This window comes from Anomaloglossus baeobatrachus, chromosome 6 (genome assembly GCF_048569485.1).
Source record: "Anomaloglossus baeobatrachus isolate aAnoBae1 chromosome 6, aAnoBae1.hap1, whole genome shotgun sequence".
NCBI classification, from domain to species: domain Eukaryota; kingdom Metazoa; phylum Chordata; class Amphibia; order Anura; family Aromobatidae; genus Anomaloglossus; species Anomaloglossus baeobatrachus.
This window is the reverse complement of record NC_134358.1, coordinates 90492252-90507939: the sequence shown is the minus strand read 5'-3', so window position 1 is coordinate 90507939 and position 15688 is coordinate 90492252. Positions and strand designations below refer to the sequence as shown.

At 47.1% G+C, this 15688-nt stretch overlaps 1 protein-coding gene across 1 annotated transcript in view; it reads left to right on the top strand.

Annotated features, from left to right (window-relative positions):
* Positions 1–15688, top strand: part of NECAB1 (N-terminal EF-hand calcium binding protein 1) — a 355641-nt gene that overhangs the window by 334719 nt on the left and 5234 nt on the right. The window contains exon 12 of the mRNA XM_075353101.1: positions 11901–11992. Within this exon, the coding sequence (XP_075209216.1) occupies positions 11901–11992 (92 nt within the window). The remainder of the gene's footprint in view (positions 1–11900; positions 11993–15688) is intronic.

The window sequence follows — 15688 nt, the reverse complement described above, 5'->3', positions numbered from 1 at the left end:
TGCTTACTTATTAATTCATGTACTATTATCCTTTACAGTGACTTGACAAAGTATTCATTGTTCGCAAATTTTTTCACTTTACACCCACAAACGAAAAATGGATTATATTTGGATTTTATGTGATATGCCAACACAAATTAGCATGTATATGTGAAGTGTAAAGGAAATGATACAGGTTTTTTAGGAATTTTAAACATATAAATCAGAAAATTGTGATGTGCATTTGTATTCAGCCCCCTGTAGTCTGATACCCCTAAATAAAATCCTGAGTGACCAATTGCTTGCAGAAGTCACATAACTAGTAAAATGAGTTCTCCTGTGTGTAATTTATTCTCAGCTGTTCTGTGAAGGTTTCAGGTTTCTTTGAGAACATTGAGAACATAGGGATCAAACAGCATCATGAAACCAAGGAACGCACCAGACAAGTCGGTGATAAAGTTGTGGAAAACAGTAAAGCAGGGCTAGGTTATAAAAAAAAAAAAAAGCCTAAGCTCTGAACATCTCACAGAGCACTGTTCAATCCATGATCCAAAAATAAAAGGACTATGGCACAACTGCAAACCTACCAAGCCATGGCCGTCCATCTAAACTGACATCTCAAGCACTAATTAGAGAAGCAGCCAAGAGACCAGTGGTCACTCTGGAGGAGCTGCAGAGATTCACAGAACAGATGGGAGAATCTGTCCACAGGACAACTATTAATTTTACACTCCACAAATCTTGCCTTTATGGAATAATGATCAGAAAAAAGCAACTTATGAAAGCAAACCATTAGAAGTCCTTTTGGCAATTTGCAAAAAAACAATGTAGGGGACACAGCGAGCATGTGGAAGAAGGTGCTCTGGTCAAATGGAAGCAAAGTAGAACTTTTTGGGCTAAATGCAAAACACTATGTGTGGCAGAAAACTAACACTACACATCACCCTGAAAACACCATACCCAATGTCAAACATGGTGGTGGAAGCATCATGCTGTGTGGATGCTTTTCTCCAGCAGAGACAGGGAGGCTGGTCAGAGTTAATGGGAAGATGGATTGAGCTACAGGGCAATCCAGGAGGAAAACCTGTTAGAGTCTGCAAAAAACTTGAACTTGGTGTATAGGTTCATCTTCAAGCAGAACAACAACCCTAAACATACTGACAGAGCTACATTGGAAGGTTTAGATCAAAGCATATTCATGTGTGTGAATGGCTCACATCCAGACCTAAATCTCATTGAGAGTTTGAGGCAATACTTGAAAATTGCTGTTGACAGACATCTCTATCCAATCTCACTGAGCTAGAGCTAGTGTGCAGAGAAGAATGGGGAAATATATGTCTCCAGATGTGCAAAGCTGTTAGAGACAGACCACAAACAAATTTGCAGCAATAACTGAAGCAAAAGGTGGTCCTACAAAGTACTGACTCAGGGGAACTGAATATAAATGCACATCACATATTTCAGATTTATATTTATTAAATAGTAAGAAAGCCATGTATCATTTCCTTTACATTTTACAAATACTTGATACTTAGGGGTACTTTGCACACTACGACATCGCAGGTGTGATGTCGGTGGGGTCAAATCGAAAGTGACGCTGTCGATATCAGAGTGTGTAAATCCTTTTTGATACGATTAACCCTAGAACGCGCAAGCATAACAATCTACCATAGAAAACAAATGACCTAGCAGGCCTGCGAGGCCCCAGGTATGCGTTCTAGGGTTAACGAGCGCAAAAGCGTTGTAATCGTATCATCAGTGTAGTGTCCGACATTTCCATAATTTCGCTGCAGCGACGGTACGATGTTGTTCCTCGTTCCCCTGCGGCAGCACACATCGCTGTGTGAGAAGCTGCAGGAGCGAGGAACATCAGCTTACCTGCGTCACCGTGGCTCACACCGGCTATGCGGAAGGACGGAGGTGGGCGGAATGTTTACGTCCCGCTCATCTCCGCCCCTCTGCTTCTATTGGCCGTCTGCTGTGTGACGTCGCTGTGACGCCGCACGACCCGCTCCCTTAGGAAGGAGGCGGTTTGCCGGCCAGAGCGATGTCGCAGGGCAGGTGAGTGCATGTGAAGCTGCCGTAGTGATAATGTTCGCTACGGCAGCGATCACAAGATATCGCTGCTGCGACAGGGGCGGGTACTATCACGCTCGGCATCTTTGCCATCGGCTTGCGATGTCATAGTGTGCAAAGTACCCCTTAGTATTTGTATATCACATAAAATATATTATGCAATGTGAAAAGATGTGGAAAGTTCATGGGGGGTATGAATACTTTTTAAAAGGCACTGTATGGCTAAAGGATGTTTAGAAATAATGTTTAATTCTATATTTTGCAAACACTGATACAGTGTTGCAAATAGTATTTATTAAAAAGAATATCCTTCAGCTTAGTAAATTATACATGTCATGTACCTGTTGACACAAATTGAATAAAGCCCTCAATAGCCAATCTTGCAGTCATTCACTGTCGGTCTCTTCTCTACTTCCTGTTACCCAATATAATTTAATTTTAGGGGTGAATGGAAGGGAGTATGACTGCCTGATCCAACACCACATCATGGAAACACACAGATCTGTATATCTACTGCAGCCACAAAAAGACTGCATACAGTCATGGCCGAAAGTGTTGGCACCCTTGAATTTATTGCAATTACACATGTTGGCACCTTTTTAAAATTATGGGTAAACAACTTTGTTTCAAGCATGTGATGCTCATTCAAAATCATCTGTGTCAAGTAACAGGTGAGGGCAATATGAAGATCACACCTAAAAACAAGATGAAAAGGGGAGAAGTTGACTTTACATTTTACGTCTGTGTGTGCCACATGGAGATCAGAAAGGGGAAAACAGAACTTGAGAACCAACAGAGATGTTGATCTTTGTTTATGGTTATAGGAAGCAATTGATTACAGTTATTTATTCCAAAGGATGTGCAACCAAATATTAAGCTGAGGGGTACAACAATTTTGTCCGACCCATTTGAGTTTTGTGTGAAATTATTATTTATATATATACATATATATATATACATATATAATAATATATAAATAATGTATGAATGTATAATAGAAAGGAAATAACAAAACATAACAAATGTATAACAAAAAATATATTTGAAATAATTTTCTGGGAGAAACACTTGCTTTTCTGGAATAATTTCAAGGGTGCCAACACTTTCGGCCATGGCTGTGCATTATACAGTGCTAAAACCGTAATGTTGTTCATTTCTATAAATCTTATATTTACGGAAGCAAAAATATGCAGAAGAATATAAGGCTCTCAAGTGTATAATTTAGGTTCTAAATTCATCAACTCAGATTTTTACATAATATATCAAAAGTCCCCTGTATTAGAAGAATGGGATCTCTAGGTATTGCACATCATTGAAAATCTATTGGTAATGAATACAGTTCTGAAAGCGAACTTGTCTTCACATGTATATAAGTGATATAACTGAATAGGCACAGGTCCCGCAATGAAAATGACACATTTTTGTAAAGATCTGATGTGCCAGTTATTACAAATCTAGCATAGAAATCACATGAAAATCTGTCTGGAACTGAAATGGGGGGTGTCATTGAATAAATTAAAAGTGACGCCCCCCAGTGCGCTTCCAGCTTGATTTGAATAAGGCTTCTACATTAGATTTCTCATGATTGGCAGGTCGGGTCACTATAAAAAAAAGGTATCATTTTTATTGTTGGACAAGTACCTACAGTGGGGAAAATAAGTATTTGATACACGGCCGATTTTGCAAGTTTTCCCACTTACAAAGAATGGAGAGGTCTGTAATTTTTATTGTACGTACACTTCGACTGTGACAGACAGAATCCCTCCAAAAAAATCCAGAAAATCACATTGTATGATTTTTAAATAATTAATTTGCATGTTATTGTATGAACTAAGGGGCACTTTGCACACTGCGACATCGCAGGTGCGATGTCGGTGGGGTCAAATTGAAAATGACGCACTTCCGGCATCGCATGCGACATCGCAGTGTGTAAAGGCTGGATGATACGATTAACGAGCGCAAAAGCGTCGTAATCGTATCATCGGTATAGCGTCGGCGTAATTCATAATTACGCTGACGCAATGGTCCGATGTTGTTCCTCGCTCCTGCGGCAGCACACATCGCTGTGTGTGAAGTCGAAGGAGCGAGGAACGTCTCCTACCGGCCTCACTGCGGCTTCCGTAGGATATGCGGAAGGAAGGAGGTGGGCAGGATGTTTACATCCTGCTCATCTCCGCCCCTCCGCTCTGATTGGCCGCCTGCCGTGTGACGTCGCAGTGACGCCGCACGACCCGCCCCCTTAACAAGGAGGCGGGTCGCCGGCCACAGGGACGTCGCACGGCAGGTGAGTGTGTGTGTGAAGCTGGCGTAGCGATAACTTTCGCTACGCCAGCTATCACCACATATCGCTGCTGCGACGGGGGCGGGCACTATCGCACTCGGCATCGCAGCATCGGCCTGCGATGTCGTAGTGTGCAAAGCCCGCCTAAGTATTGATCACCTACCAACCAACAACAATTCTGGCTCTCACAAACTTGCACCTGTTTGAGTGCATGGACAAGTGTCTTTTATACAGGTAAGAAGCTCAATCACACTGCAGCCTCTTCACCACGGCCAGAACGAAAGAGCTGTCTAAGGACATCAGGGACAAAATTGTAGATTTGCACTAGGCTGGGATAGGCTATAGGATAATAGGCAAGCAGCTTGGTGAGAAAGCAACAACTGTTGGTGCAATTATTACAAAATGGAAGAAACACAAGATGACTGTCAATCTAAAGGGTGCTTTACACGCTGCGACATCGCTACCAATATATCGTCGGGGTCACGTCATTAGTGACGCACATCCGGCACTGGTAGCGACATCGCAGCATGTGACACCAAGGAGCGACGATCAATGATCGCAAAATCGTTCAAAAACGGTGATCGTTGACACGTCGCTCCTTTTCATAATTTCGCTGCTGCCACAGGTACGATGTTGTTCGTCGTTCCTGCGGCATCACACATCGCTGTGTGTGACACCGCAGGAACGACGAACATCTCCTTACCTGCGTCCACCGGCAATGCGGAAGAAGGAGGTGGGCGTCATGTTCCGGCCGCTCATCTCCGCCCCTCCGCTTCTATTGGCTGGCCGCTTAGTGACGCCGCAGTGACATCGCTATGACGCCGAATGCACATACCCCTTGAGGTAAGGATTGTTCGGCGGTCACACCAACGTCACTGACAAGGTATGTGCGTGTGACGCTGCCGTAGCGATAATGTTCGCTATGGCAGCGATCACCCAATGTCGCACGAACGATGGGGGCGGGTGATATCGCGCTCGACATCGCTAGCAATCGCTAGCGATGTCGCAGCGTGTAAAGCACCCTTTAGTCTGGGGCTCCATGCAAGATCTCGCCTCGTGGGGTAAGGACGATTCCGTGAAAGGTTAGGAATCAGCCCAGAACTATGCAAGAGGACCTGGTCAATGACCTGAAGAGAGCTGGGACCACAGTTGCAAAGATTACCTTTAGTAACACACTATGCTGTCATGGATTAAATTCCTGCAGGGCATGCAAGGTCCCCCTGCTCATGCCACCACATGTCCAGGCCCCTTTGAAGTTTGACAGTAACCATCATCTGATCCAAAGAAGGCATGGGAGGAGGCCATGTGGTCAGAGGACACCAAAATAGAACTTTTTGGTATCAACTCCACTTGCTGTGGTTGGAGGAAGAAAAAGGAGGAGTGCAACTCCAAGAACCTTGAAACATGGGGGTGGAAACATCATAGTTTGGTGGGTGCTTTTCTGCAAAAGGGACAAGACAACTGCACTGTATTGAAGGTAGGATGGATGGCATCATGTATCACAAGATTTTGACCAATAACCTCCTTCCCTAAGTAAGAGCATTGAAGATAGATTGTGGCTGGGTCTTCCAGCATGATAATGACTCGACACAGCCAGGGCAACTAAGGAGTGGCTCCATAAAAAGCATTTCAAGGTCCTGGAGTAGCCTAGCCAGTCTCCAGCCGTGAACCCAATAGAAAATCTTTGTTGGGAGCTGAAACTCAATGTTGCCCAGAAACCTAAAAGATCTGGAGAAGATCTGTATGGAGGAGTGGGCCAAAATCCCTGCTGCATTGTGTGCAAACTTGGTTAGGAACTACAGAAAATGACTGACCTCTGTAATTGCAAACAAAAGTTTCTGTACCAAATATTAAGTTCTGTTTTTCTATTGTATCAAATACTTATTTCATGCAATAAAATGCAAATTAATTACCGTATTTTTCGCTTAGGCTGCTTTCACACATCCGGCTTGAGCTGTGCAGCTCAATCCGGCTGTGCAAGCTATGCAACGGATGCGGTGAAAACACCGCATCCTTTGCATAAGTTTTTCCCATGCGGCCAGTCTGGTTTTTGCCGCTTGCGGCATGCTACTGAGCATGCGCAGTGGCAAAAACCGTATGCGGTTAGGTATGCATTGAAAAATGCGCCGCATCGGCCGAATGCGGCGCGATGCGGTTTTTTTTTGCAGCACGAAAAAACGTGCCAGGCAACGTTCCATCCGGCCGCCGCATCGGCTAAATCTGCCGCATGCAGCAAAAACCGGATGGAACGCTAGGCCATGCGGCACAATGCGGCACTAATTAAAGTCTATGCAGAAAAAACGCAACCGGCAGCAAAAAAAAACGGTTGCGATTTTCCTGCAAAGTGCCGGATTGTGCCGCATTGCAGAAACCGGAGGTGTGAAAGCAGCCTTAATAAGATGCACTTTTGTTCCCCAAAATTTTGGGGGAAAGTAGGGGGTGCGTCTTATAATCTGAATATACGGATTACTACAGGGCCCAGGGGAGGTGGGGGCAGCTCTGGATCGGTACTGGAGGCTGGTGGAGGCTGGTGAAGGCTGCTGGAGGCAGCGTGAGATCTCCTGCTCCCGCTCATATAATATGCACTGCCGCTGTCCATCACCGTGGTGCTGAAAGTGCACCGCGGTGATGGGCTAGGGCAGCAGCGCATATTATGTCTGCCTGCGCCCCCCTTTGATGGCACATGCCCCCCCCTGTGTTAGATATGGCCTCCATGCTGCTGCCCATAGTAAAATAAAAAACTCTTTATTTACCGCCGCCAGCGCTGATCTCCCGGTATCTCCCTGCTGCCACTGTGATCAGGCATGCAGAGATGATATCACTCTGCTGTGCCGATCACATGACCGGCACCGAGAACCAGGAAGTGCAGGAGCTCAGCAGCACAGAGGGAGACACCGGGATTACAACGCTGGAGAAGGTAAGGAAAGAGTGTTTTATTTTTCTATGGGCAGCAGCATGGGGGCCATATCAGACACAGGGGAGGTGTGCCATCCATAGGGGCCATATCAGACACAGGGGAGGTGTGCCATCCATAGGGGGCCATATCAAACACAGGGGGAGGTGTGCCATCCATAGGGGGCCATATCAAACACAGGGGGAGGTGTGCCATCCATAGGAGGCCATATCAAACACAGGGGGAGGTGTGCCATCTATAGGGGGCTATATCAAACACAGGGGAGGTGTGCCATCCATAGGGGGCCATATCAAACACAGGGCGAGGTGTGCCATCCATAGGGGGCCATGGGCAGCACAGGGGGATGTGTGCCATCCATAGGGGGCCATGGGCAGCACAGGGGGACGTGTACCATCCATAGGGGGCCATGGGCAGCACAGGGGGACGTGTACCATCCATAGGAGACCTGTGCCAGCTGTAGGAGATGTTTGCCATCTATAGGAGACCTGTGCCAGCTGTAGGGGACATGTGCCAGCAATAGGGGGCCATATCAAACACAGGGGAGGTGTGCCATCCATAGGGGGCCATATCAAACACAGGGGAGGTGTGCCATCCATAGGGGCCATATCAGACACAGGGGAGGTGTGCCATCCATAGGGGGCCATATCAAACACAGGGGAGGTGTGCCATCCATAGGGGGCCATATTAAACACAGGGGAGGTGTGCCATCCATAGGGGGCCATATCAAACACAGGGGAGGTGTGCCATCCATAGGGGGCCATATCAAACACAGGGGAGGTGTGCTATCCATAGGGGACCATATCAGACACAGGGGAGGTGTGCCATCCATAGGGGGCCATATCAAACACAGGGGAGGTGTGCCATCTATAGAGGGCCATGGGCAGCACAGGGGGACGTGTGCCATCTATAGGGCGCCATGGGCAGCACAGGGGGACGTGTGCCATCCATAGGGGGCCATGGGCAGCACAGGGGGACGTGTGCCATCCATAGGAGACCTGTGCCAGCTGTAGGAGATGTGTGCCATCTATAAGAGACCTGTGCCAGCTGTAGGGGACATGTGCCAGCAATAGGGGGCCATATCAAACACAGGGGGGAGGTGTGCCATCCATATGGGGCCATATCAAACACAGGGGAGGTGTGCCATCCTCAGGGGCTACATCACACACAGGGGGAGGTGTGCCATCAATAGGGGGCCATATCAAACACAGGGGGAGGTGTGCCATCCATAGGGGCCATGGGAAGCACAGGGGGACGTGTGCCATCCATAGGGGGCCATGGGCAGCACAGGGGGACGTGCGCCATCCATAGGAGACCTGTGCCAGCTGTAGGAGATGTTTGCCATCTATAGGAGACCTGTGCCAGCTGTAGGGGACATGTGCCAGCAATAGGGGGCCATATCAAACACAGGGGAGGTGTGCCATCCATAGGGGGCCATATCAGACACAGGGGAGGTGTGCCATCCATAGGGGGCCATATCAAACACAGGGGAGGTGTGCCATCTATAGGGGGCCATATCAAACACAGGGGAGGTGTGCCATCCATAGGGGGCCATATCAAACACAGGGGAGGTGTGCCATCCATAGGGGCCATATCAGACACAGGGGAGGTGTGCCATCCATAGGGGGCCATATCAAACACAGGGGAGGTGTGCCATCCATAGGGGGCCATATCAAACACAGGGGAGGTGTGCCATCCATAGGGGGCCATATCAAACACAGGGGAGGTGTGCCATCCATAGGGGGCCATATCAAACACAGGGGAGGTGTGCCATCCATAGGGGACCATATCAGACACAGGGGAGGTGTGCCATCCATAGGGGGCCATATCAAACACAGGGGAGGTGTGCCATCTATAGGGGGCCATGGGCAGCACAGGGGGACGTGTGCCATCTATAGGGCGCCATGGGCAGCACAGGGGGACGTGTGCCATCCATAGGGGGCCATGGGCAGCACAGGGGGATGTGTGCCATCCATAGGAGACCTGTGCCAGCTGTAGGAGATGTGTGCCATCTATAAGAGACCTGTGCCAGCTGTAGGGGACATGTGCCAGCAATAGGGGGCCATATCAAACACAGGGGAGGTGTGCCATCCTCAGGGGCTACATCACACACAGGGGGAGGTGTGCCATCAATAGGGGGCCATATCAAACACAGGGGGAGGTGTGCCATCCATAGGGGCCATGGGAAGCACAGGGGGACGTGTGCCATCCATAGGGGGCCATGGGCAGCACAGGGGGACGTGCGCCATCCATAGGAGACCTGTGCCAGCTGTAGGAGATGTTTGCCATCTATAGGAGACCTGTGCCAGCTGTAGGGGACATGTGCCAGCAATAGGGGGCCATATCAAACACAGGGGAGGTGTGCCATCCATAGGGGGCCATATCAGACACAGGGGAGGTGTGCCATCCATAGGGGGCCATATCAAACACAGGGGAGGTGTGCCATCTATAGGGGGCCATATCAAACACAGGGGAGGTGTGCCATCCATAGGGGGCCATATCAAACACAGGGGAGGTGTGCCATCCATAGGGGGCCATATCAAACACAGGGGAGGTGTGCCATCCATAGGGGGCCATATCAGACACAGGGGAGGTGTGCCATCCATAGGGGGCCATATCAAACACAGGGGAGGTGTGCCATCCATAGGAGCCATATCAGACACAGGGGAGGTGTGCCATCCATAGGGGGCCATATCAAACACAGGGGAGGTGTGCCATCTATAGGGGGCCATATCAAACACAAGGGAGGTGTGCCATCCATAGGGGGCCATATCAAACACAGGGGAGGTGTGCCATCCATAGGGGGCCATATCAAACACAGGGGAGGTGTGCCATCCATAGGGGGCCATATCAGACACAGGGGAGGTGTGCCATCCATAGGGGGCCATATCAAACACAGGGGAGGTGTGCCATCTATAGGGGGCCATGGGCAGCACAGGGGGACGTGTGCCATCTATAAGAGACCTGTGCCAGCTGTAGGGGACATGTGCCAGCAATAGGGGGCCATATCAAACACAGGGGGGAGGTGTGCCATCCATATGGGGCCATATCAAACACAGGGGAGGTGTGCCATCCTCAGGGGCTACATCACACACAGGGGGAGGTGTGCCATCAATAGGGGGCCATATCAAACACAGGGGGAGGTGTGCCATCCATAGGGGCCATGGGAAGCACAGGGGGATGTGTGCCATCCATAGGGGGCCATGGGCAGCACAGGAGGACGTTCGCCATCCATAGGAGACCTGTGGCAGCTGTAGGATATGTGTGCCATCTATAGGAGACCTGTGCCAGCTATAGGGGACGTGTGCCAGCAATAGAGATGTGTGCAAGCACAGGGGGAAGTGTGCCATAAATAGGGGATGTGTTCCATCAATAGGAGACATGTGCCAGAAATAGGGAACGTGTGCCATAAATGGGGACATTTATCATCATTGGGGGACGTGTGCCAGCACAAGGGGGCTATATTCAATATAAGGGGGCCATATCCAGATTACGGGGGCTAATTTTAGGATGGGGGGGGCTATGAGGAACATATACTCTATATGATTTGTTAGACAGACACTGGCATTATAAGACGGACCACATTTAACATTAAAATAAAAAAATTCTCTTTTCCTTCACCAAATTTGGGGGTGCATCTTAAAATTAGGTGCACGGTATTTAAAAATCATACAATGTGATTTTCTGGATTTCTTTTTATTCTGTCACAGTTGACGTTACCTACGATATAAAATTAGAGCAATCTCCATTCTTTGTAGGAAAGAAAATGTGCAAAATCGGTAGTGTATCAAATACTTATTTTTTTTTCCACTGTATACAACCATATTAGTACTTCTAAATGTTAAAATGTGATGACTGTTCCCTTTAAAGGAAACCTGATTTGGGGCCTATAAGCTGTGGCCACCAACAGTGGGCTCTTATATACAGCATTCTAATATGCTGCATATAAGAGACCAGGCCGCTGTGTAGAACATAAAAATCACTTTATAATACTCTCCTAAACGATGGCTGCAGTGGAGTTGGGCCGTATGGGCGTCTCTGTTCTCCGGTGCCGGCACCTCCTCTTTCGGCCATCTTCAACCTCCTTCTGAAGCCTGGGTGCATGACACTTCCTACGTTATACACACTCGCCGGTCCTGCGCAGGCGCACTACAATACTTTGATCTGCCCTGCGCAGGACCTCAATGCCGGCGAGTGTGGATGACGTAGAACATGTCATGCACCCCGGCTTCAGAAGGACGACAAAGATGGCCGAAAGATGAGGTGCCTGCACCGGAGAACGGAGACGCCCATATGACCCAACTCAACCACAGCAACCATTTAGGTAAGTATTATAAAGTGATTTTTATGTTCTACACAGCGGCCTGGGCTCTTATATACAGCATGTTAGAATACTGTATATAAGAGCCCACTGGTGGTGGCCACAGCTTATAGGCCCCAAATCTGCTGACAGGTTCCATTTAATGTGACCAGGCTCTACTGAAAAAGCTCTGGTTATGCAAAGTATTGTAGCATCTGATAATATGCCCCTGTGTCTCTGCGAATCCAAGAAGTAATACAGAGCAATCGTTTCTGAATATTTGTCTTTGCAAATGACCAGAATGCAGACTAGGGCGCTAATGTGCCTATAATAACAGTTTCATGTCTACACAGCCACCTCCAGGCCAATTACAGTAAGACGTTTCAGAGGAGCAATGTTGATTTCCTGGAAACCCCAGAACTGATGACAACGATGCTTGTACCTGGTACGTATCATCATCCCTGCACATAGCCGGTGAGCTCCACCACAACCACGCTCCCTAGAGACATCCCGACTCATAGCGCAGATCTGGTTCCTTCCTTTAATCGAAAACCTACAGAAATAATCGAATGTTTTCTTACTACCTGATAAATGGAATTTGCACTCTGGAAACTACATTGTACACATAATATTTTATGTTAAACATAGTAAAAAACAAAACAATTTTGGCATTTTCTAATGTTACAATTGATATAAAAAAAACATAACATCTGATTATTTCCTGTTGTGTAGAGGTTACATTTCAGCAGTCATGTCATTATCATCACAGGCAGGATTGTAATACAATTTTTCTCCCCCTTGGTGTTTTCCTATGTTGTAGCACTACACCATGAAATTAAAATTGATTTTTGGGGCCTACTACTTTGACGGTGCTAAATATTTCTTTACTGTAAGGCTATGTTCACACACTGCATCTTTTCTTAACCACAAAGATGCAACGTTTGTGGCCCCAAAAAATGCACCTGCGGCAAAACGCATGCGTTTTTCACCATATTTTGCCCAATGCGTTTTTTAAGTAAAATCTATTGACTGGAAGGGCTCAAAAACGCTGGGAAAAATGCAAAAAGAACTGACATCTTCAAAAACACAGCCAAGAAAAGATGAAGTGTAGACAGCAAAATAGAAAACTCATAGACTTTGCTAGGGGAAGGAAATGCATGCATTTGTGTGCAACTTTGTGACCTCAAAAATGCAGTAAAATATGCAGTGTGTGAACATAGCCTAACGCTGCATCTTGAGTGCATTTTTTTATCCTGTGGTCACAGAAACGCAGTTTGTAGCCCAGAAAATGCATGAAAGAACGCGTGTTTTGCTGCGTTTTTGTGATGCATTTTTTAAAGAAGAAACAAAGTATGATAGGATAATTGAAAGATAAATAGCTAGAGTACAGAGATAAAAAAGATAGAACACATACAAGTGCATCTCAATAAAATAGAATATCATCAAAATGTTAATTTATTTCAGTAATTCAAAACAAAAAGGGAAACACATATATTATATAGAGTCATTACACACAGAGGGATCTATTTCTATGTATTATATAGTCATTACACACAGAGGGATCTATTCCTATATATTATATAGTCATTACACACACAGTGATCTATTCCTATATATTATATAGAGTCATTACACACAGAGGGATCTATTTCAATATATTATATGGAGTCATTACACACAGAGGGATGTATTTTAAGTGTTTATTTCTGTTAGTGTTGATGATTATGGCTTAAGGTGGCTTTACACGCTACGACATAGCTAAAGCGATGTCGTTGGGATCACGGATTTTGTGACACACATCCGGCCGCGATAGCGATGTTGTTGCATGTGACACCTATTAGCGATTTTGAATCTTTGCAAAAACGTTCAAAATCGCTCATTGGTGACATCCCCCCTAATCTCAATTATCATTGCTGCTGCAGTAACGATGTTGTTCCTCATTTCTGCGGCAGTACACATCGCTGTGTGTGACACCGCAGGAACGAGGAACATCTCCTTACCTGCGTCCCGCCAGCAATGAGGAAGGAAGGAGGTGGGTGGGATGGTCGTCCCTCTCATCTCCGCCCTTCCACTTTGATTGGGCGGCTGCTTAGTGACGTCGCGGTGACGCTGAACGCACCTTCCCCTTGAGGGAGGGATTGTTCGGCAGTCACAGCGACGTCGCAGAGCAGGTATGTGCGCGTGACGCTGCCGTAGCGATAATGTTCGCTACGGCAGCGATCACCACATATCGTTACAACGACGGGGGCGGGTGCTAACGCACTCGACATCGCTAGCAATTGCTAGCGATGTCGTAGCGTGTAAAGCCCGCCTTACAGCCAATGAAAACCCAAAAGTCATTATCTCAGAAAATTAGACTATTATATAAGACCAACTGAAAAAAATGATTTTAAACTCAGAAACGTTGGCGCCTACTGAAAGTCTGTACAGTAAATGCCTCAATACATGGTCGGGGCTCCTTTTGCATGAATTACTGCATCAATGCGGCATGGCATGGAGGCGATCAACATGTTAGGCTACGGGTTGAACTAGATGGACTTAGAGTCTCCCTTCAACCTTAAAAACTATGATACTATGATCAGATGTGGCACGGCTGAGGTGTTCTGGAAGCCCAGGTTGCTATGATAGCAGCCTTCAGCTTGCCTGCATTGTTGGGTCTGGTGTCTCATCTTCCTCTTGACAATACCCTATAGATTCTCTATGGGGTTTAGGTCAGGCGAGTTTGCTGGTCAAGTTTGCTGCACAGTTATACTGTGGTTATTAAACCAGGTATTGGTACTTTTCGCAGTGTGGACAGGTGCCAAGTCCTGGTGGAAAATGAAATTTCCATCTCCAAAAAGCTTGTTGGCAGAGGAAAGCATGAAGTGCTCTAAAATTTCCTTTGGTCTTGATAAAACACAGTGGAGCTACACCAGCAGATGACATGGCTCCCCAAACCATCACGGATTGTAGAAACTTCACACTAGACCTCAAGCAGCTTGGATTGTGGTCTCTCCACTGTTCCTCCTGACTCTAGGACCTTGATTTCCAAATGAAATGCAAAATTTACTTTCATCTGAAAACAACACCTTGGACCACTGAGAACAGTCCAGTTCTTTTTCTCCTTGGCCCAGGTAAGACGCTTCTGGCGTTGTCTATTGGTCATGAGTAGCTTGACACAAGGAATGTGACAGTTGTAGCCCATGTCCTGGATATGTCTGTGTATGGTGGCTCTTGAAACACTGACTCCAGCAGCAGTCCACTCCTTGTGAATCTCCCCCAAATTTTGAATGGCCTTTTCTTAACAATCCTATAAAGGCTGCGGTTATCCTGCTGCTTGTGCACCTTTTTCTACCGCACTTTTTCTTTCTACTCAACTTTCCATTAATATGTTTGGATATAGCACTCTGTGAACAGCCAGCTTCTTTAGCAATGACCTTCTGTGGCTTACCCTCCTTGTGGAGTGTGTCAATGACTGCCTCGTAGACAACTCAAGTCAGCAGTCTGCCTCTTGATTGTGTAGCCTAAACCAGACTAAAGCCCCTTTCAAACATCCGTGTTTAATCAGATACAAGCCACATGCATCGCTATGATCATACATGTGTCACACGTGTGACATCTGTGTTTGCATACGTGTGACACGTACCGGAAAAAATACGGGTCTTTGAAATAAAAAGATTTTTTATATTTACCTGTAGCCAGCGCTGTTTTCTTCGGCTCTGCTGTCTCCTGCTTTTGACCCCCGTTCATTATACTCATTGATTATTCACTGCATTGAGGGCTTGGAAGCCAGAGCATCGCTGGGGACAGCATCGCCGGTGATAGGTGAGTATCCATCATGCAGTGTGTGTGCAGTGACGTCCAGGAGGTCATTGGAGTTCCCAACGAACTCTGATGACATCCTGATGACCCCCCCGTGACACCCGGTGTCACCACGGTGACTTCACGGCGATGCTGTCCTCGGCGGTGTTGTCCCCGCGATGCTCCGGCTTCCAGGTCCAAGGTGCAGTGAATAATCAATGAATATGATGAGCGGGGGTCAGAAGCAGGAGACAGCAGAGCCGAAGAAAACACCGCTGGATACAGGTGAATATAGAAAATCTTTTTATTTCAAAGACCCGTGTTTTCTCCGGTACATGTCACACGTATGTCACACGGATCA